We start from the raw sequence: 22,738 nt of genomic DNA on the forward strand, positions 1-22,738 counted from the left end.
GCGTGCATGTGACAAAGCAAACTTGGATCACTTTGAGTAAAAATGAAGTATTCTTCCATTTTTTTGACAAAGTCAGCAAATGCCCAATAGCTGAGTATCTACAAGATTAACATAAGACTTTATCCTGCGGTGTGGGGTGTGTTAGTTATTTTCCACCCAAGTCTGCTCAGAAAGCATTTAGGTCAACAATTGAACTTATTACAATAGCTAGTTTGAGGGCGAATCATAATTGTTGGCAGGGATCTCTTTCATCTATAACCACTTAAAACATCAAAGCGTATGTAGGAATGGGGGGGAAAAAAGATTAGTTGGTTTATGATTGTATTATTGTTAATTTATGCATTCTGTTAGCGCTTTGTGACAGCCATGGCAGTTTGAAAGCACTATAAAATAAAGATGACATTTCATTATGTGTGACGTGATGTGTTGGTTATCTGTTGTACGCAATCAGCGGAAAGCTTGTGAGCATCAACAAACAACGGAAGAAACCTGTTCCGGTACATAAAAACTTTATTACTATATACGTACAGAGGGTCCAATGTACAGAAAAGCTACAATCATTTCAACTTCTTTACATTTGATTCTTCTGGAATCAGTGCCTTTACCCTCCCCACATTTAAAATCTCATCTGATCATAATACAGAGCAGTGCCCCTTTATATGCCATTATTAAAAGTAACATAGAAATACATTAAAAATGCCTCACTGACATAACAGCTCATTACATTTTTGGCTAGTTAACTGCACAACATTTTTCTGAGCATCCTTATAGTTTGCACACACTTGAAAATGCAATCGGTACACGTATAGAAAAAAACAAAAGAATGTCTCCTTATGTTAACAAAAATGAGTATCATAGGGACTCGGGCAATCGTCACTTGACTGTCCACACACAAAAGAACCGAAACCCTTGTTACAAGGGAAACACTTAACATGTCGTCTATGTACATGGCCAAATGTCCTGCAATGGCTTCATGGTGCAAATGATCCAAATCACTTTAATCAAGCAGCCTATTATCGTTCTACCAAGCAATGGATGATGAAAGCTTATTTGTCTATAAAATGACTTTTTCCTTGCTGGGAGCCTTTTCAAATACATGCTTGTATTTTAATATTTTCATTAATGAGCAAGTCCTTTTTGCCCTTTACAACACAATTAGAAAAGTGCAAATGAAGTAACGGTAGTACATCAAACGGCTGTTAGGATGACCACAAGTTTCCCTTCCTTTTTTTTTTTATAAATACAATTACAGTGGAACAACCATTAACTTTTTCTTTTTTTTACCCTAGGAAACAATGGAAAGTAAAATAATTTGGGGACGTGTTCTATGTAGCAGGAAGTTCTATTTCCCTTTATTATCATCATCATCACCTTCTGTGGTGATTTAGTCCACAACATTTTGAAGTACAAAATGTACTACTTTAGAAGCGTTCAAACTGAAGCTGTTCCGCTGTATTGAGCGATCATAATCCAGCTAAATTTGAACATTTTCCCCCCATTTTGCGATCCATGTCAGTAAAACGTGCGATGATCGGATGTCTCTAAAGTATCTCACTCAGCAGCGAATGCTTGCAGACGTAGCAAATTTGGAGTTTCCGGTTCGCTGCCTGAGCTTCCCTCTGGTACAAATAATCATAATATGACTCCCTCTGGTGGTGATACAGTGCTTCCAAAAGGTTTTGTTTTCCACATTTTATGTTATAACCGCATCCTAAATTGCAATAAATTCACCCCCCCCCAAAGAAAATCCTACACACAACACCCCGTAATGACAACATTTAAAAAAATTAATAAAAAATAAAAAAGCTGCTTTTTTTTTTCCCTTCGCACATTTACTAAGATATTGAAAGGTTCAGAGGGGAAACCTTATCTTTAAACGCAATATTATGCTAACATCCCAGAAAACTCTTTCATGAATGCCAAAAAGATCCATGTAGACAGCTGTGAAGCCTTTAACTGCTGGATGCGGAAGAAGGTCTAATCCGTCCAAAATGGTTTCTACTCTTATACGGTTATGGCCACACCCATACAGGAAGACAACTCTGCTTAGCCCATGTGACGCTGCGTGACCTCATGGTCTACACTGGTTTCAACGAGATATGTGTGCCAGGCTGCAGATAGATAGGAAGATGCCGAGCCAGGAAAAAAATATCACAGCGACACAACGGCCTAGCTCGAGTCAGCTATTGTACTTAAGTGCCATGTAATTAAGTATTCACAGCATTTGCTGATGCACCTGTGGCAGTAATTACAGCCTCATGTCTTCTGGAACATGATGCCACAAACTTGGCACACCCATTTTTGCAATTTCTTAGGTTTTTAGTTTTGAATAAATTGGCAAAACTAAAAATAAAAAGTTTTTCATGTCATTTTGGGGTGTTTTGTGGAGAATTCTGAGGAGAAAGTCAAGTGCTGTTAATATTTTCCGGACGTACTGCATACGTAACCACGCTACATCTCATCTGAACGGTGCTGCTGTAATATAACAGACGGCGGGTTCCGGTCTATCCAGTTCCCCTTGGACCCGGCCACCTCATACGCCACCGCGGCCACTACTACGGAATCTAAGGAGCCTTGCTGTAACCCCTCAGGCCCACCGCCCACTCCCGGCGTCACTTCCGCCGCCTGCGGGGATGCCGGGTAGTCGGCTGAAGAGTTGCCGTTGACAGCCGTTTCAGAGTCGGGCTGCTCCACGCGCTGGTAGTCGGGGGTGTGGTTCTTCTTACCGCCGGCAAAGATGACGTCGATGTTCTCCAGCTCAGCTTGGGGCAGCAGGTGAAGGTCCGGCTCGTCGTCTTCGGGTTCCAGGGAGGTCACACCGTCGGTGCTCTCTGACGGCAGCGAGCGCAAAGTTCGGGAAATGACTGCGAAAACAAAAAAACAAGAAGGATGGTTTCTGAGAAGTTGAAGAATAGAGCATCTCAATAATAAGAACGGAATAAAAGACTGGTGTATGCTGAATTCAAGTGTTTTCTTTTTCTTTGTTTAGATAACAATATGTGTTATCTTTTTTTTCACGTCACACGTATTTGTGTATCAATGGCGTGCACTGCAAAAACAAAGCAAACGTCAACAAGAAAAAGAAAGGCAATGAAATGAGGACAGCAAAACAATCACATATTTGTGGTTTGGCAGTCACCAATTCACCTCCTTTCATTTTGTGGTGGCGAACCAATTTGCTGTAATAAGTTTCGATTGTCTTCCGTGATTTGTTTTCCCAGCATATCAGCGTGGGAAAATAACTTTTAACACACCTTTCATTTACTGGTCTGGTCTTTGATCAGAAGGCTGGCAAAAAATTGACTTTTTTAATTGCCCAAAGTTGATATAAGTTAGATATGGCAACACCATTAAGAACGTTCAGGGTGTCCCTCAGTTTCTAATCCTACAGGCGCAAGTTGCTGTGCAACATCAATAAGCTCCGCTAATGCAGTCGGGTCTTAAGTAGCCAATTAGGGATGGATGACCAAAGATTAAAAAAAAAAAACAACAACAAGACAATCGTTTCAAATTGGTAATGTTAAAAACGTATTATCTTGTCATAAAAGCTAATAACGTAAAATAGTTTTTATTATGTACAACAAATTATTAATTTCCTAGCATCTTAATACACCAAAAATTCGCGAGTGGATTTTGACGAATGTTTGAGGTACGTGTGTTATATTAGCTTACAATGAAGGATTGGCAGTCACGAACGGCAAACCTCGTTTTCTTTGTTATCAGTCTCGCTGTAATCAAAGCATTATATTTTCAATGAAACTTTGCATGATTGAAAGACTAAGAGGCTACTATGCACCTGATTATGCCCCATAGAATCAATCAGTGTCTTGATTAGTTCAACTACACTTTGATGGGCAATTACCAGAACATTTAGGAGAGTTTCTGTCAACTTTTTCTTCTTAGGTACACCAAAAATGTTCAGTTTTCGTTAGGCATCCTTGAAAATGATATTTTCTTTGATTTTTAGAAAGGTCAATTTGGAGGTTTACTCAACCCCCCCAAAAACAACAATGAGAATAGAAAGTATATCAGCAAACACAAACAACATCAATTATACCAGTTAAAATATTTTCTTTGATCTTTAAATGTTAAAACATGTCACCTTGCATGTTTACTTATCCGCCAACAAGTTTTAAATTTCTATGAAAAGAAAAATATTTCAATTAACAAAACAAAACAAAAAGTGCAGCTGGATGGTACATTTTTATAAAAATGTAATGACGAGTGTCTCTTTTTCGTGGTCTGATGGCCTCTTCTGGTAAACGTGTTAAAAAGCCCAACTAAAAAAACCTGTCATTTCAAAATAATGGCCACCATTTGCAATTTGCAAAAAAGTGTTTTTCATCCTCCTGCTGCGTTTATTTTATGAGCCTAATAAAAATACAATACAAGGTGGGTGTAGTCGCAGCGTGCTTACTGGAAGAAGGAATGTAGAGTTCCTTCTGCTCCGCGTGGCTGCGAAACGGGTTGATCGACGGGAAAACGATGAGACAAAAGGAGAGCAGGAACACCTGCAGGGCGAAAAGCACACTGCATGAAGAAAACAGAAAGGCAATCTTTGCAAGAAAATGCGGGACTTCCTCTCACCATGACACACGTGCTTGTCGTGCTGGCCTTCAAGGTGGATATCTTGACCACGGACTGCAGTTTCCTCAGCTGCTCAATTAAAGACCTGCCAGGAGGGAAATGGCAGATGAGTGTGTTATTTTGTACTCATGTGCGGTAAGGCACATCATCAAGTGTACTTACATGTTCTGTTTGTGGAGCATTTGGACTTTCTTCTGCAGCTCCACATTGTGCGCGGTGCAGACGGCGACCCTTGGGGGAAGCAGAGAGACGGGTTTCACTTACTCAATAATGATCGAGTCGCTAATTAGCACAGACGCCCTTTTAAAAGCTCCTGATTGTCTTTAATTAGGATGTGATTTACGTTTTAATGCCCCCCCCCCCCCCCCCCCCCAGTGAGTTGAGTATTTTCAGCGATACCAGACAGAAATGTGAAGTTTTTGCATTTGAATGGAGACTTAAGCGCCAGCTGGCTGTGAAACAATTAACGACCCCCTCGCATGAGTGGCCTTCATTGTTTAGGCCGAGGGGGCGAAGCTTTCAGGCTCGTGTCTCCCTCTCATTCTAATGTACAAACACATAGAGAAGAAGAATTTCATCTCACCTGCTCTCTAAGCCATCTACGTACACCTTCTTCTTCTTGCGACTCTCCTGAGCCGACTGCTTGTTGCGGATCTTCCTCCGAACCCTCTTCAGGGTCCTCTCCTCGGCCTGCGTGCACAGCAGCATGATGAAATGTCGCAATGAACACACTTTCCCTGTGCATGACACAACGCCGTAAAACCTTCACTTATATTAACATTGGCGAAATGAAAATGCTTGATATAATTGGGAAATCATCTTGTGCTGCTCCAGCAAACAAAATCAATACTGGGGATAAATATAATATAAAGGGGAAGTCAATTCAAAAATATTTGTTACAATAATATGTTGATTGTAATGATGCACCGAATATTTGGCCATTGAAAAAAATAAATAATTAAAAATTAAAGCCGAGAGGTTGTTATAGTGACGAAAGCAAAAAAATAAAAAAGAATTTAAAAAACGTTGCAAGGAAGCATCTGTTTGAATTAAACACCAAACGCAGGGGTGAGTGTCCGCCTCGCTGCTCGCTGGCATTTGTGAGTACCGGGCTACCGGCAGCTTCATTGTGCACACCGGAGAAGGAGAGGGTCACTTGGTAAACTGACAAAAAAGAGAGCGCTGCCGAGTACTGCACTAAAGGTGAGCCACTTCTTCTCCTGCGGCGCCTTTCTTTTTTCTTTGATGAGAGCCCCTCGAGCTCTTCCACTTTTTCACTTGCATTCTGGTGGTTGTGCTAAATACTTTAGCTAATTGCTATCAACCGTTTTAAACAAGTGAACGCTTACCACCATCTGCGGGTGACTACAGATCTGTACAGGACGCCGTGTGTGACTTTGCAGTCCGTTCCCAAAGCTGATTGGCTGGTGCGTCATCCGCACCGCACGCATCCGTGCCCGCCGGTGCGAACTACTGTACATTGACTATAAAGTGCAATTGCACCGCCAGAAAATGCTCAGTTGCTCACCCCGCGTTTGGTGTTTAATGTACCATTCGCCAACATGTCTCTGACGTGGACGCATTTCAATTTATATTGTGCTTTGTTAAAATGCTCGTGTTAAATAGGCCTATATATATTTTACAATAATATCATAATTTTAATTAATTATAATGAAAGCAATGACAAAAAAAAAATTGGGATCATTTTTTGGGGGGCGTTTCAGTTTTCGGCCAAGCATTTCTCATTTTCGGTTTCGGCCCAAAAAATGTAATTTCGGTGCAGCCCTAGTTGATTGTGCCGCCGCTTGTTTAAACAGGCATTCTGATTCATAATGTGTTTGTGCAATATGAGGAAAACAGCAAAATCCACCTGTTTTTATTCATCTCAGGGGGCGGCATCACAGTTGCTCAGGGATCAGGTAACAACCAATCATGGCCAATCAAGCTGAGCGGCAATTGGGTATTACATGAGCCCCGAGCAACTGTGATGTCACTTTCACTGGTCAGCAAGTGGTCAAATGGCTGCCAAATGGGTTGATTTGGCTACTTAATTCATATTCCACAAACGCAATATTAATCAAAATACCATCTTCAGACTAGTGGAGATGAATAGAAGCTATTGTAAAGAAAATGTTGGTGTTGACTTCCCTTCTGACTTCCGTCAACTGCATGACATGATGTAAAATACCAACTGGTAAACCAGAAATTATCACGCCATTCATCTCAATTATGCTTTGTCTATGGCTGTGGTTCTGAGGAACGTGACTATCTCACATGTCAGTGACATGTGTGGGATCTCTTTTATGATAATGCTGTCATTTTTGCCAAATTAAAAGGCTTCGTTAAAAACATGTTCTGATTTTGTTTTAATAAAATGTAATGGAATTTATCTAAAATTGTCTTTAAATAATGGTCATTGCAAATACTTTTTTGAAAAGCACCAATTAGTTACACAGAGAAAAAAAAAATCTCTATTAAATAATCAAATCAGATTGTGAGGCTGCTCGATATTCCCAACCTGACTCGCCATCGTATTTATCCACCGGCTGAGTTTACCTTTGTAAGAGGCATATGAGTGGGAATAGTTGCTCCCTCTTTTGCCAAAAGCCGTTTCTCCTCCTCCGAAAGCACCATCTCCTTGAACTGGAACTGCAAAAAAAAAGTCACAATAAAAGTTTTTGCATGTCGTCGTGCATTTTGGCATGATTATTAATAGTTTGTGAATTAACTGACCTCTGGCGTGTTGTCGTGCTGCATTGTTTCCAGCGTCGATTCCTCAATGGCCAGTGTACAAGGCAGCTCGCTGGCATCGTCGCTGCCAAAGTCATCCTCCATTTCCTCAGTCACCAGATTATCTGTGGGCATTAATTGAAGAGATTTAACATAACATTTAACATATGGCAAGGAACTACGCAGCCATTTTACTGGCATTGGTCATTTACATTTTTAGAAATGTTAATTAACTCAACACAATTTAATGTTATAAAGCACTTCAAAAATAAAGTTCTGTACACAAATAAATAATTGCCTTTCTATGGGCATTATGAAATGGATGCTGACAAATACCCAGATCAATGAAGACATCCGTGTCGGGCTTCTCTGCCCACACACTCTGCAGGGCATCCACGTCTTCACATCTGCCCCTGAGCAAAGAGTAGCTATGATCCGTCTGGACACTCAAGGCCTCCAGGTTCTCTGTCTGCAGCTCCTCGGCGACTACGGCAGGTTCGGAGCACACTGGGCTCGGGTCGGAGTAGCTGGGACTGTGAAAGACGTCGATGTCGCCGCCCTCGGGGCTTGGGCAACCCACGGGGGTGCCGTTCCCGACGTGGCCGCCGCTGCTGCTGTAGTCAGAGATGCCGCTGTCGCTGCCCAGTGGGGAATAGGAGGGACAGAGGGTTTCTCTGTTGTCCTCTTCCTGCAACAAGCTGAGCACCTGTGCTGGGACAGACCAATAACATCCTTGAGCTCCTCTTCGCAGATTATCTCACTACCACAAACAATTTAAATATTTAAGTCTGTCAATTGTATCATGTAGGGTAAAAGCCAAACTAGCCCGATTAGCCAATACTGTAAGTTGTGTACGACTTCTGAAAAATGCAGGGGGAACCTACTAAGGAGTAAATTGGTTCACTTCAGAGTTGCTTTTTCATTTTTAAAACATTATCTAACAAAATAAAAGTAAAAATAAAACTGGAAGTGGATTAATTTGTTCCTGGCTATAATTGATGTCATCAAAGACATTAAGACAAACATTTCCTTTGCAATATAAAATATACTTTTGAGGAAGGGGAAGGAGCTGGAATTTGTTTGCAGAGTGATACTGTCACCTAGTGGCGCTTTACGGGTATTGCCTGTATTAATATGCGAGTAGTGGATGAGTGGATTTAAATTATCAGCTTTGTGAAATTCATTTTTAATTGTAATTTATATTTAATTAAGCTTATTGCTCATATTGTACCAAGCAGTTTATTTACAGTGTCACAGAAAGTGCTGGCTTGGGTTCCGTTTCTGGTTTGCCATCACGGACAAGACAAAAATGACCTAAAATAAATTAGCAACAATTTTAAAAATGTACACGAGATGCATTGTTAATCATTAATCAAACTGAATCATAGCCTTGTGAATCATAATCAAAACACAAGGTGGCTAAACAACAAAATCTATAAACATTTAAATTAAATAAAAACACACCCTCTACTACAATGTTTTAGATCTGAGCTGAAATCTCACAAGATCTGCAGACCTCACACATGTTGACGGTTTGAACGTAACATACTCCGTTTCCATTTTGTTATATCGGTTCATGCATTAAAAACAAGACATTTTGGAAGCCTTACATCCTGTTCGGAGGGCCACGAATCAATGAGCGTACTGACGTAAGCAAAGAGCTGATCTTCGGAAGATCCATTCAGGCCGTCATCAAACTGCAAACCAAGAAGGTCTGCTCCATCCATGTTTGCTTGGTCCTCTGTGATTGACATCTGCAGTGGACAATGGACATATTCCAAATAATATTAAACACCATGTAACTCCATGTCATTAAAAAAAACAGACAGATAGACTTCATCCATCATGTGAGGGGAATTAAATATTAGATTTTATCAATAGGATGTTGCATCAGTAATCAAAAGTTTTCACACTACAGTATACGATGACGACACATTTATAGCACACGTTTACAAATATGGCCTTCCTGTTGCATCACTCAGCATGAGCCCCGCTGCCCCACCCCCTCACTCCTTTATCACGTGATGTGCTTGCCATGTCAACACAAAGCGATTCAGCATTAACATGAAGTATAATGCTATGATTTAAAGTCAGAATGCTTTTCACGTAAGCATTACATTGTAAGATTGCGGTTGAGGTGCATGTGATTGCAGTGCCATGCGAAAGAAATACACTCTTGCGTTTGTTTAGCGTTACAATAATAAGACAACCCAGTGATGGTTTAAGTTAAGTTGGTCAAATCATTCAATGTGATACGCAATTTTCGTGTGCGTTTAATCATTTGCATTACAAAAGCGTCCCTTTATAAGAGCAAGTAGACATGCTTGACCAAGATCTTCAAGCTGTTGGCGCTAATTAGCATTAGCTTAACTAGCATGGTACCATTATGACGGTTTAATGCACTGAAACACGCAGAGCAGCGAACTGTTAAGGACGCCGAATTGGCATGGGAATCAGTTTTCTTACCACAGAAGATAAAATCCCACTTGAATGAGCGAGTCTGGGTTTCGCCGTCTTTGTGTGTTTTTTTCCCCCTTTCAGTGTCTCTGCTCAACTATTTCTGTCAGTCAGAACGTTTCCTGTTCCTGTTGAAAGCGCCTTCCAACGAGGCAAAATCTGCGTCATCACGTGAAGGCGGAAGTGGTTAGCATGCGTAAATCTTACACAAAGCATTGTGGGTAATAAAGTCTTGCGTTCATATTGCGCTTTTCGGTTGGAATTTCCGATTCCAATCCGGGGGGGGGGGGGGCTCAGTATTTTCTCAGCTCAACATGAAATTACAACACCTTGCAATTATGTTTCGACTTGTATGTCAAGTGGTTGTTGGATGTTTATCATGTTAATTATTATTACTATTATTATTGTATCCAAATGGAACACCTGTCTTGAAAAATATGTACAGCTTTTACCCTTAAAAAAAAAAGTGTCTTGGCTCGTTTGGGGGTTCCACATGCGTTTTTCCTTTAATGTATTTATGGCGATAGCGATATAACAGAATAAGTCAATCTGAGTGACACTGTACAAACTGACCATGTTTTATTCAGAAGAGTTTCAGTTTATTCCTTCATCCTTTGTCAAACAATGCATAGGGCCTGCTACATTCCAATCGCTTCTCTTCCCTTGTCCTTAACTTCAAAAGTTTAGTTATAATTTCATTGTGTCCATCTCTGGACTGTAACAGTAATTAGTGCATTGTTATCGCGTCTGTCTGCATTATTTGCATAACTGTTCTTGATCACGATTACTGGACGCTTTATGGAGATGCAGCGAATAAAGAAGATAAAAGTAAAGTTGTCTCTATTCTTGTGTCACATTTTAGTTGTAAAGATGGGTAGTAAAGTACAAAAGTGAAAGTGGTCTCAAAGAATAACTACTGATTAAAGAATTTCTGGCCAACAATGTCTTTAATAAAAATCCAAGAGCAACCTCTCCCCCAGAGTTTGAGAAACTACCAAACAAAAAATTATTCAATATTTATAACCATTAACTGCAGAGATGATGACATATTTAAAAAAAAAATATGCCTTATACATCCATGTTGTGTTGTGTGCATGTGTGTGTTTTATTTTTCATACACGACGGTGCAGTAAAGGCTAGGAAAGCATTTTAACCCTGGAGAACCCACGGGGTCAAATTTGGCCCCTATAAATTCTGCTACTCAAATAACAAAGACCTTTTTTTTTTTTTTTTTACAAATTTAACTTCAAAAGTCCACAGTGCTTCTGACCCCTGCATGGCGTCATCTAGTGGATCAATATTGCACTTACATGAGCCAGAATAGTGGTGACAAGATGGCTGGCAACATGCCAATTTTGTTGAGTTGAAAATCAATCCAAACAAAACCATCTTCTCAGCAAACCATCAGATGGTAAAATTGTGATTTTTTTGTTAATCTATTTCATATCATGTTGCAGAATGCCTAGGAGTATGTTTTATATATATATTTTGATAAATTAGCAACTCTGAGCTAGTTAAAAAAAAGGGTTAAATTGAAAAAACATATATTTTGGTGTTCAGTGAACTTATAGCAGTCATTTAATGTATAATTCATAATTTTCCAAAGAAGAAAAGGGTTCTTGGGTTCTCCAGGGTTAAATGCAAAATGCAACAGTTGAGTGAAGTCAATTGGATTATACGAGGCTTGATGCAGTTATTGCAAGTAAGGGTTATGCCACCAAGTATTACTTGTTATTCACTTTAATTTACCGTCTGTTCCAATACTTTTGCCCACTTGAAAACTGGCTTCAAGCAAAAGGTGCTCTGTCCTGAGTTGTTCAACATATCAAATACCATGAAATAAAAGCTAATTCTGAGCTGTTGTCTATTGTACATTTTTTTGATGTGAAACCCAAAAGTATTCAGTATACAACAAAGGCTAAAGGTAGACAAAACTATTTGTCAAAGTCATTTATTGGCTTTTCCAAAAGGCCAATAACTTGCGAAACATCTCATAGAGATGCATCAGGCAATATGGCAATAAAGTGTCTCTACAAACATTGCAAATGGGAATATGCATGCAAGCCTTTGCACATTCTACAGTGATTTTGATTATTTTTATGGAGTTTTGTGCTACATCATGCCAAAAGTCAAGTGTCAGCTACATTCACCCATCCAAAATGACTCAAAATCTTGTGGATTCGATCAAGTCTCTGTCAAAAGATGAGAAATCTCAATGAACAACATTCTCACAGAGACTAATTTCACTTACTACATGAATAATATGAAAATAAGAAATCCCAGATTTCATTTTCCAAATGATTTAAATGGACTGGCCTACTGCTGCCATACATTACATCACTTTTTTCAAACCAACATTCAGTTTGCCTAATGTGTACCGTACTGATATAAAATTAGATCTAGCAGTGTGTCACAGAATCACACAGAGTTTAGACGTGTGCCGTAAACCGCGGTACACCTTTAAACGTTCCTTTTTGGTCGCTTTTGGTCCAGCTGCCTGCGTGGCCGTTGGGATGCTCTTTATAGCGCGTCTCTTGTGAGCGCCATGCAGCAGGATTCGATACACTCCTGTGATGGAACTCCTGCAGTCCTTTCCCTGGTTGTTCAGGATGTGTTCTGAGGTGATGCCAAGTGTTCCTAATGCTGTGACCACTTCCATCTCCTCCACCCCCAGCTCGGATGGGTCATTCTCCGCCAGGTGAGATGGCTCCAGCTTGAAGGGCTCCATGGGCCGCGGGAAGTCGACATGATGCAGCCAGTCGCTGCCCATCACCTCTTCTACAGAGCAGCGGTCAGTCGGCAAGGGTTGGAGGACCGCCCGGATCAGTTTCTGGCATGCGTCCGGCAGCCAGGAGGGCAGCGTGAAGGCGCCTTCTAGGATGCACCTCTTCAGTTTTGCCACAGTGTCCGCCCTGAATGGCATGGTGCCCGTCACCATGAAGAACAGCATCACTCCCAGGGCCCAAATGTCCACAAAGACACCCACGTAGTTTTCATCCCGGAAGAGCTCAGGGGCAGCGTAAGGCGGGGAGCCGCAGAACGTGTTGAGAGTTTCGTCGCGGCGGCTCATCGTGCTGAAGCCAAAGTCGCCGACCTTGACGCAAGAACTGCTGGTGTAGAAGACGTTTTCTGCCTTCAGGTCGCGGTGGATTATGTTGTTTTCATGCTGTTGGCAAAACGAAACAAAAAACACCCAGTGGATGAAAAATTAAGTTACTGGTATCACACTTGGCTGATGTATTCAGCAAATGTCGATACCAACCATGTGTTGAACGGCAGACAGGATCTGAGCAAAGACAATTTTGCTGTCGGCGTCAGAAAGTTTCCCCTCTGTGGTGATTTTGCTGTAGAGCTCCCCACCGCCAGCGTACTCCAACACTAGGTGTAACCGTGACAATGTCTCCACCACCTTTGGATTTAGAAAGAGGAAAAAAGGGGGTGATCACATTGTCTTGATGCACTTTAACAACCTCAAGGCAATAACCAAGTCCAACCTCATAGAGGCGTATGATGTTCGGGTGATGTAGTTTCTCCATGCTGGAGATTTCTCTGGACAGCAGACGCTGCGTCTTTTGATCCAGCTTGGTTTTATCAAGGATCTTGATGGCCACTTTGTCTGGTTTTGCAGAGAAAGCAGGATCAAAAATATATACGTTCATAAAGGGTGGGACATTTCCGGTACATTTTGAAGGGAAGTTAAGCAGGGAAATGTTGGAAAAAAATTATTTCCTAAGTTCTCTATTAAGTGCCAACTTTCAATTGTGCAAATTTCAGCTTCATTCCTGTTATTTTCCCATAGAAAATGTCCAACTTGGAACATTCCCGGGATTTTGTAATCATAAAAATACATTTATTAAAAGCCGTATTCATTTATTCATATGGTGTATTGACAATTGGTCAACAGTAATGCTTCAAAGTGGCTTTTAAATGTACTGTACTGCCATGTGACAAAAACGGCAATTATGCATCCGTATGCATAATTCAGTGTGAGAGAACCGAAAAAGCATCCTATTGTTAAAACCAAACAATTTGTGCATAGCCAGCAAGTACATCAAACCTTTAACAACACGCATGTGCACATACAGTTAGAAAGAAAGAAAGAAAGAAAAGCAACCTCCTTTCTTCCCTCCTTAGCTTTGATAAGTTATGTCACTGAGGAAACAAGATCTTAAATCACTCTGTTGAAGGTCAGCAGACAACCAGTTCCGTTTTGCACCTCAATCATCCCCTTGTCCAGGAAGCCATCACTTAGTCAGCTACTATAATAAAGGACACTTTGGTTAGCATTACAGCTCGCTGTTCAATACAGGACCTCGTATATGTGTAGTTATATTTTTGGAATTATACCTTTTTTTATATTATAGCTATATATTTTAGAATTATAACGTATATGACCATGAGGTCGTGCAATCTGTAGCATGCGAGAAAATACACTGCTAAAATAACACAAAACTTCAACTTAAAAAGCGAATTAATGAGTTTAAATAGCATCACAGGTGACTTCAGTATAACCTACAAGATTTCAGTTTAGCGAACGGTAAAGGTTAAGGCAGCATATGGCTTTTTATCGTGCTATTATTTGATTGTTTATTGCACTTATTCTAAAGGCACCATCTCGGCAAGGTGTCAACCCTAGAAACGGAGCTGATCGCCATGGCACTGGCAAACAGAAGATAACACGAATCATTCAAAGCAGTAAGACGCTAGCATCGCCACGTCTCATCACATCAAAGTTAATGCAGGATTTAATTGTTTATCTCGAACTTCTTGCGTGACTTATGTCAAACAAGTGAAATGCAAGAGGAGCATCTGTGACGAAAGTCACCTTTACGTTATGCAATCTTCATTAATGTTAACCCTTCTTTTATTTTTTTTGCTACTGTTAACAGTGTGACTTTAAAAAATAAATATCTAAACGCCTTTATCCGTTTGAGGTTTCACTGTATTATGGGATCTTTTAAAGTCAAGTCATCTTTATTTATACAGCGCTTTCAAACAGCCTTAGCTGTCACAAAGCACTTAACAGAAACACAACATAAAACATTAACAGCAATACAATACAATACAATCACAACAAACCAACATTTGTTTTCATTCCTACTACATACGCTTTAATATTTGAAGCAGTTATAGATGAAAGAGGAGAGAATCAGTCTCCTTTCAGCAGTTGATCAGAGACGTGATCACAACATGCATGACGTCACATACGTCTGCTACAAGCTAAGTTGGCTGCAAGCTAGGTCGTAAACAAGCAGCTGCTGCGTCCGTATGTCAGTAGTGACTGCACAAGTTAGTATGTTCAGCCAAAGTGTTAATTTACTGTTACGCTGACTTTACCTCTAGTGAGTGCATGAATTCCCAGCTTGACATGTGAAAAATTTCCACAGCCGATCTCTCCTCGAATTTTGTAGAAGCTGATTCTTCTGCCCACTGTCAGTTCACGTACCACCCTGTTGTCAAACCACAGAACAACAAAAAGCAACATATATGTAATATAGAAAGGAACAAAAAGAAAAAGAAAACAATCCGAGCCTCACCTCTCATCCTGGCACATATCCAAGTTGAGTCTCTCCAGCGGGGTAAGGCGGCGGACGGTCGCTCCTTCGTCATCCGTGTTGATGTCGGAGCTGTCCTGGGTGCTGCAGCGCGTGTACTTCTGGCTGTGGGCAGCGGCCGCTGTGTCTCCAACAGAACTTCCCGCAGAGTCGCCAATGGACCCCCCGGTGCCGACCCCGGAAACGGAGCTGCACCCTGTGGCTCCCGCGGCCCCGGCCCCGGCCCCGGCCCCGGCCCCTGCTTCGGCCCCCTCTGGGCTGCTCTCTGAGGGGCAGACGGCAGTCATCCTGCCAGCGGTCACCCTGGGATGAGGGGCAGCGGGGGGGCTTACCTCATGGCAGCTGGTGATGGAGAACAAACCATTCTGTTACACTTTAATTGCACACTTCCCAACACATTGGATTTAAATTCAAGAGTATTCTGTGCATCTTTCTTATAGAAGTCATATAGTGCTCATGCAAAGATGACATTCGTAGCAATACGGTGCCCCCCCTCCCTCTAAAGTAGAGATGAGCGAGTAGTAGTACTGACGCCAGGTATTTGAATCGGACCGGTACTGGCCTTATTTCAAGGTATTGGGTACTCACGATGGCGGCCGATACCAATTTCAGTTGAAGGAACCTGTACAGCCACAGTGTTCCTTCATTTATCGCTGGGGTTCCAAAAAAATACTTGCACCAAGTCAAATCCACGAAGTAGTGAGCTTTATTTTTTTTTTTTACATTTATGTAACTATTTTATGGTTGTAAAACTCCTCACCACAGACTTTATACGCTTTTCTCGTAGAGGCATTTACATTTTCTCACATTTCTGTCTTGTGTAAACACTCTCAATGTTCAAACCTTCATAAGGTAAAAAAAAAAGAGGTACACTACTGTAAAAAAAGAAAAAAAAAGAATGCAAAATGGCACACAAAAAAATCTGCTAAACAGTGAGGCTGTGAAACGTGAACCGCGTTGTAGTGAGGGAACACTATTTTGATTGGGACTTTTTCAGGCTACTGGATTATTTGTTTCAATTTATATATATATTGATTATATTGGGTATTGGATACATAATGTATACAACAAAAACTAATGGTATCAGTACTTTGTGTCGGTATTGGTGATTAATGAGCCAAATACTCATATTCGGTTTGAAAAAAAAGTGGTGTTGAAGATCGCTACTCTAATAACAAGTAATAATATGCCATGCAGTATAGAAATAAACTAAAACTATACACTATAGTTTGTAAAAGGTGAACCTACTCAGCCTATGGCAAGTAGCCAACAGTAAAAGTGTGTTGTATTAGCCTTAGCATTAGTCATTCTGCTTGCTATTCACATGAGCAGCTCGAACTTCAAAGTTGTGTTTGACTTTTGACAATTTTTTTTTAAGGATCATTTTTAGTTGAAATTCAGTTTGCACCAGCTTGATTTTGGAGGTTCCACTCCAACATCATACACAATATAATTGAATGTGTTTATATAACACAATAAAATAACAACACCACTTACCTTCAGCTATATGAGCCAGCAGCCGAATCATGTCAGTGTCTTTATCCAAATGTCATGCTTTTGAAAAAAACAAAAAAAAAACAAGCACTATTCTCAATGCATGTTGCATCAACAAAAAATGATAACACTCCAGTGGGTCAGCAGCACATTTTCCTCTCCATTTTAAAGCATTTATAATGTTGAATCTCAAGATGAGTCTGTGGAAGACCGTCAGTCGTAGCCTTGGATGCGTGGGCGACCAAGCTGAAGTCAGGCGAGAGTAAGTGTAATGAGAGTCATCCACAATGGAGGCGTTTACTGTAGTGGTCAGTGTGGTTTAAAAATGGGCTCATTTGAGTGCCCGAGGTTTAAATATAACACAGATTGAAGAGGAGGGTGAGAGGGGCAGGGCGGGGGACGGAGTGGGCGGGAGGGGGCGTTGGAAAGAGGTGGAACAGATGATAGTGTCAGGGATGGAGACATTTATTGTCACAATGTGCAATAAATCCAAAACTGAGAAGTCATAATTCCACTTTGTAATCCAGACATTTATGATATTAGTAAGAAATCCAGATCATCTCCTGTGTGAAAGTGTGGTTTGCCCGTCCGTCCGTGCACATCCACTGCAGTCTAACGTTGCTATGAGAGCCAGAACAAACAAGACACACATCCTCATCACTCTCTTGCACCGAGACAAAAGACCCAACTAACCTGCTTCTTGTTTACATACTCCTTTCAGGGAAAGTCATCTTATAATAACAAGTCCAGAGACTATTTTTGGTCATTTCCACTAAGGACAGACATGATCTCGATCTGATCAATTAACAATGAATTTAGGGTATGCAGTTCGGAAAATGAATGAATTGAGTTGAATGCTAAAACACAAAGCTGTCTTTGAAATGTGGCCGTCTCCGCCACTTTTACAACTGTGGCCAACAGTGTTGGCAATCTTTTAGAGACAGCGAACACGCAATTTGGCACCATTTGGGATCTTAATCAATTAGACCCCTTTAGGGTGATTCATCAAGTAACTGATCATTAATAATTTAACAACCAAACATTTTAAGAGAGATTGAAGAATCACTCTCTGATTCAGTTCAATAACTTCTCATAGGATGATGTTCTTTAGAAGGAACGTCACCTCTGCTGGTTGCTGCCACGTCATTAGTTTGTGGTTCTTCACCCACCTTTCATTTAATGTCCATTTCAATCCTTTAGGCAGCCTGCTCAGACAACAACAATCTAGGGCATGAATTATGTGTGCCCTTTGTTGGTTTCAACTAAATGGAGAAACCCATGATGTCTCCCTTGCTTCAAAACGTCACATTGTTTTGCCTATACACATTCATTATTACAGATCAAACTGTCAACATCATAAGAAATGCAAAATTCACCCAATCCATGTATTCTGTGTAAGTAGTAACTATCTACTTAAAATACCGTAAATTTGGTGGGGAAAAAATAAAATGCTCTTTACTATTGTCTGCTATTTGGCAGTGGAGGGAAAAACCAAGGTAAATAGAGATTCTCTCATTCATTTCCATATTAAAATGAGCCCATGTTACAACTATGCCACCAAATCAAAGGGTCTTCTTTTTTTAGATGTGCAATCTCTGAGCAATCAAACACCATGGATGAATATTTCAGCATTGATCTCAGGCAAAGAGAATGCCAGCCTTTTATGTGTGTAAATAGAAAGAACTAATGCGATGAACATGCATGCTGTAAACACATTAGCTCTATCAGGAAATGATATGTTCTTGAGAACTGACACTATTAATGTGTGCCGGCTGCAAAAAAAAAAAAAAAAAAAACTGGGTGGATGCACTTTTACAATAATGGCTTTAAATAGCGCTCCACACAGTGAATGCAGATGAGCAGTATTCTCCAGATTGTCCAGTGCTTCACCTCTCCTGGACAACAGGTTGCTTGGCAAGGGTGTTTGTCTTTATGTCAGGCTGAGGACCGAGCGCCCGCCATTAGTGAGTGTGTCAAGAAAGAGAGCACACAGCTCCGTGTTTGCTATTGTACAACGCTGCATTTAACTTTGGCGTTTTTATGTTAAATACAGCTGATGGGTGGATTAGTGCACACAAAGAAAGCATCAGGGGAGATGTTCAAACTTACAGCCACATTTAAATGGGCATTCTTGAAGGAACTATGAGCGGCAATGTCTTCACTGTCCACTATTTATTTATTGGGAGTATTTGTGATGCAAACTTTTCACTCTTGCTATATTGATGGACAACTGGACATTAAAAACAATGAATAAAAATGTTTTGGTGAGGAGTAGTCAGAAATAGGTAGTTCGAGTAGAGCACAAACCTCTGCTAAACCTGAACCATCCGGCATCAGAGTTGATTTTGTCAATTAGAGTCATGCATAATTCAATGTAAAACTTCAGTTGTTTATTTTTTCTAAATTGTGACTGAACAAACAATTTGCCACGTAGCTGAAGACGAGTCTTTCATAAATCACATCTTCTTACTACAGTCCTACTACAGCTAATCAGTGGAATATTGCTTATCTTGGGTGTAAGTCGTGGAGAGAAAAAAATGAGTCCTAGAAAAAAAAACTGTAGGCAATTTTGGAATTAGCATGCCAGTTTAAGTTTAGTAACTAGGTGCACCTCCTTGTGCTGCATAATCATATTCTTGTGCGCATACTTACCGTAATTGCTAACCTCCAAACTGTGCATGTTGAGTCAGTCGATAACTAAAGGCCAGCTATACAGCATTTATTATTTCACTACTAACATTGGTCAACTTATTAAACATGTATTCAAGTTAAGAATTCAACATTGCCTCTTAAAGGATCCCCTGTACAGTTAACAAAAGTTTTATGATGGCAGTTTGATTTTGGAGGAGACTAATTCATCTGCTATTATTTCTTTTGAGAAAATAATCTATTTTGAAACCAAAGATGGGGGTCAAACAGCATCCACATTTCAGCGGATTGTGTTGAACTTTATTTTTTTAAAGGATTCTGCAATATATCGCTAGCCCTGATGAGACTGACTGCTTAAAATGAAATGTCTGAAGACCACTTGTAATAGTACACAAATAGTGTGCCCTTGCCCTTCATCAGCCAAGAATGAGTGCTTACTCACCAGGTGATTTGTCTGAAGATCCCGAAGGGGGTTTGCGCGGTGCTGGTGAACACACTGAGGGCATCAGCAGCCTCTTCATACACTTCAACAATGGAAAACACTAGAGCCCATCCACCGCAGCTGTGGATAAGAAATGAGTCACAGTTTCCATCTTAGGCATACTGTTCCATTTGTACCATTTTTTGGTTTGACTTTTCCTGCCTCAATTGGATCTGTCTGTCTTTCTTTCTGTGTACGTTTGCACTCATCCCACCATTTTCACACCACAGGCACGCATCTGGGCGCAAAAGGAAACACACACATTCAGACGCTGTATAAGTAAGTGTACTTGAATAAATATAGACACAAAAGTGCTCTTGCACACACACACACACACGCACACACACACACACACAGCAGGCCCTCTCCACACAAAGCTCTCCGTTGTGTTAATTGAGATGCATGGTTGCCGAGGATTGAGAGCTCAGTCGTACAACAATGGAGAATCAACAGAGGGGCAGGCCCCTTTGGAATCCATAGTGCATGTGACATACCTGAGTGCAAATATGTGGAAATTACAATTATTATTATTTTTTGCCTCATTTATTATATCTCTATATGGGCACCATTAGTTGCACCAAGACATTACTTGTATGGCTTATGTGAAGTAAACTATGTGAGTACATATGGTCCAATTGCACCTTATGTGAGCATACATGTGACTATTGCATTTTGGCAGTTTACATGCCTAAGTCAGGCAATTAATGTGGCGATGTCTGCATGATACTATTTGAGTAATGCACTTTGTTAGTGTAATGATGGATGGATGGATGGAAGCACATTGAGTAGGGGTCACCAACAAATGTCCACAGGCACCAGGTAGTCCTCGAGGACCACATGAGGTAGCGCCTGTTCCAAAAATAGCTCACCAGTTATTGTGACTTTTGAGGAAATTTGAACAATGAAAAAAAATTATAGAAATAATGTGTTGTATATTGGTATTCATCTGTTTCCCAATTATTGCGAGAAATCAGCTATATGATCAGTGTCGTCACATAAATTATAAATTATTAATAATAACTAGGGCTGTCTGTCACTAACAAATCTTTTAGAATTGATTATCCTATTGATAACTCCATCAATTGCTCAGGTAATCACACAGCCCACGTTTCGAGGCAGAGATTTTTGTGTTGATCAATTTTTGTCGTTGACTTAGCAGAGTTAAATGATTTTTTTTCACAACCTTAATAACAACGTATAGTTACATGTGGTTTTACATAATTTGAACAAATGTATTATTTCAGAAGTGTGCATCAAACTTGTTAGCCCCACGAATTAGAACCCAAGAAGTAGCTCTCTGCTTCAAATATGTTGGCGACACCTGACATTAGGCTAAAATTTTATTGGACAAAACATACTGTTAGGAACAATTTAATGACATTTTATGAAACAAATAGATCACCAATACTGGATGTATACAATTACTATATAATTCATAATAATGCCATTATTATTGGAATTTAGTTTTTTACATTGTGGACTGGTGTTTCAGAAAGTGTTGAAACCAGTAGAGAAGGCCTTGCTGGCTCTGACCAAGGAATCACTGGTGAGTAGCTACGACTCAAGGAAAAGTTTGTAAAAAATATATTTATTATTTTTTGTTGCATTAAATGGTTTCTTCCAAAAGAGCAATTCAAGAAGCAGGTGTTGCAGGTGTAACACCTGTTTATTCAATCATGTACAACCAATGTAAACTTAAAATATAATTCTACAATTTATTTTGTGTTTTCTTATTAAAAAAGATAAAGAAATCTTCGGGAAGCAACAGGTGCCGGAGTCAAACTGTTAACCAGCTAGCTGCTAAATCACAGTGCTGATGTCAACACAAGTCAGTCACAGATTTGGACAGCAGCAAAACTCGACAGACGCTTCACAAATGTCTGTAGTAAAAAAAAAATATATCTAATGGTACTTACAAGCAGTGTAAAAACACAAGCTTGAAGCGCATGATGACGATAAGTGATTATTGCGTCTACTGTCAGCTGTTAGCACCTACACGCTGTGGCCGCGCCCCCCGTGAGCCACCCAGCTTATCCTCAAAACACAAACAAGCAGACCAATTGGTGTTAGTTCCACAAACGGCTGTTACCTTAATGTATTTGTTGGGGAAAACTCCACCGAATTTCTGGAAGAATCATCTTGTCAGACGGATGGTGACATTGACCGCCGCAGCTGCTACCCCGGTTGATTCTGTTGTCAAGGGAAAATTGTTTTGAGAGGCTGCCGACTGAGCCAATCAGGGGTAGCTTCCGGGTTGTGTCGTTTGGCTTTCGACCAATGAGGCGGCCTGAATTGCCGCGAGTGGTATAGCTAATGTAGCGAACTACAGAGCACCCTAACTTAAAGTTAAAATGGCAAAATGGAAATATATATATATTTAAAGCTAGATATAAAGTACTTAATCATCCAACTTGTTTGCGCCTCACATCTAATTATAGTGTCATTTTGCATCACTTACCTCGGAACACTTCCAGCCATTAAAAATGTTGCTGCTGTACACACACAAAGAAATTGTACACCTGTTTTAGTCGGCCAATAAATCACACCACCTATCATAAATAGAGCACAAGCCTACTAATTTATGTTCTGAGGGAAATTACTAAATCTCACATTTCCAAGCAATGCCTCTTGTTCATATACTGTATCTCTATGCCTGTCCGCTTGCCCTATTAAATGGCAAAAGATTAAAAAAAAAAAAAAAAACCTGTATTTACCTGTTGCCCTTCATACGACAGAATGATAGCTTTGTGTTCAATTCAACAGGCTCAGATTTACGGTAACTACA

General features: G+C 40.3%; 2 protein-coding genes across 5 annotated transcripts; both read right to left on the reverse strand.

Annotated features, from left to right (window-relative positions):
- Positions 1-492: 492 nt before the first annotated feature.
- On the reverse strand, positions 493-9,931 carry creb3l3l (cAMP responsive element binding protein 3-like 3 like). The gene is made up of 10 exons (XM_086076125.1): positions 9,784-9,931; positions 8,928-9,071; positions 7,654-8,023; positions 7,321-7,442; positions 7,144-7,236; positions 5,171-5,277; positions 4,750-4,818; positions 4,588-4,672; positions 4,418-4,511; positions 493-2,864 (listed from the first exon to the last, which is right to left on the reverse strand). Exons 2-10 carry the CDS (start codon positions 9,069-9,071, stop codon positions 2,452-2,454), a joined length of 1,497 nt encoding a protein of 498 aa, XP_085932251.1. The 5' UTR covers positions 9,784-9,931; the 3' UTR covers positions 493-2,451.
- A 1,647-nt stretch (positions 9,932-11,578) lies between these two features.
- Positions 11,579-22,434, reverse strand: nim1ka (NIM1 serine/threonine protein kinase a). Of its 4 annotated transcripts, none has more exons than XM_086076122.1 (8): positions 22,043-22,434; positions 19,915-20,034; positions 16,827-16,883; positions 15,312-15,671; positions 15,112-15,224; positions 13,269-13,390; positions 13,037-13,183; positions 11,579-12,940 (listed from the first exon to the last, which is right to left on the reverse strand). In XM_086076122.1, exons 4-8 carry the CDS (start codon positions 15,614-15,616, stop codon positions 12,185-12,187), a joined length of 1,443 nt encoding a protein of 480 aa, XP_085932248.1. In that variant the 5' UTR covers positions 15,617-15,671; positions 16,827-16,883; positions 19,915-20,034; positions 22,043-22,434; the 3' UTR covers positions 11,579-12,184. The 4 variants fall into 4 exon arrangements, with proteins under 4 accessions (XP_085932248.1, XP_085932250.1, XP_085932246.1 ...); XM_086076124.1 differs by lacking the exon at positions 22,043-22,434 and adding an exon at positions 21,870-21,896; XM_086076120.1 differs by lacking the exon at positions 16,827-16,883 and adding an exon at positions 21,870-21,988 and having other exon boundaries at positions 11,580-12,940; positions 22,072-22,434.
- Positions 22,435-22,738: the final 304 nt, after the last annotated feature.

This window comes from Leptonotus elevatus, chromosome 5 (assembly GCF_054856555.1).
Source record: "Leptonotus elevatus isolate MCC_2025b chromosome 5, RoL_Lele_1.0, whole genome shotgun sequence".
Taxonomy (NCBI): domain Eukaryota; kingdom Metazoa; phylum Chordata; class Actinopteri; order Syngnathiformes; family Syngnathidae; genus Leptonotus; species Leptonotus elevatus.

Coding starts and splice junctions, on each gene's coding strand:
- creb3l3l (XM_086076125.1), bottom strand. CDS start 9,071: ATGTCAATCACAGAGGACCAAGCAAACATGGATGGAGCAGACCTTCTT. Junction 7,237..7,320: donor AGCACGACAACACGCCAGAG/GTCAGTTAATTC, acceptor TTTTTTTTGCAG/TTCCAGTTCAAGGAGATGGT. Junction 4,512..4,587: donor CGACAAGCACGTGTGTCATG/GTGAGAGGAAGT, acceptor TTCGCCCTGCAG/GTGTTCCTGCTCTCCTTTTG.
- nim1ka (XM_086076120.1), bottom strand. CDS start 21,901: ATGCGCTTCAAGCTTGTGTTTTTACACTGCTT. Junction 20,035..21,869: donor CTTGTGTTTTTACACTGCTT/GTAAGTACCATT, acceptor TCTTATCCACAG/CTGCGGTGGATGGGCTCTAG. Junction 13,184..13,268: donor ACATCATACGCCTCTATGAG/GTTGGACTTGGT, acceptor CTAAATCCAAAG/GTGGTGGAGACATTGTCACG.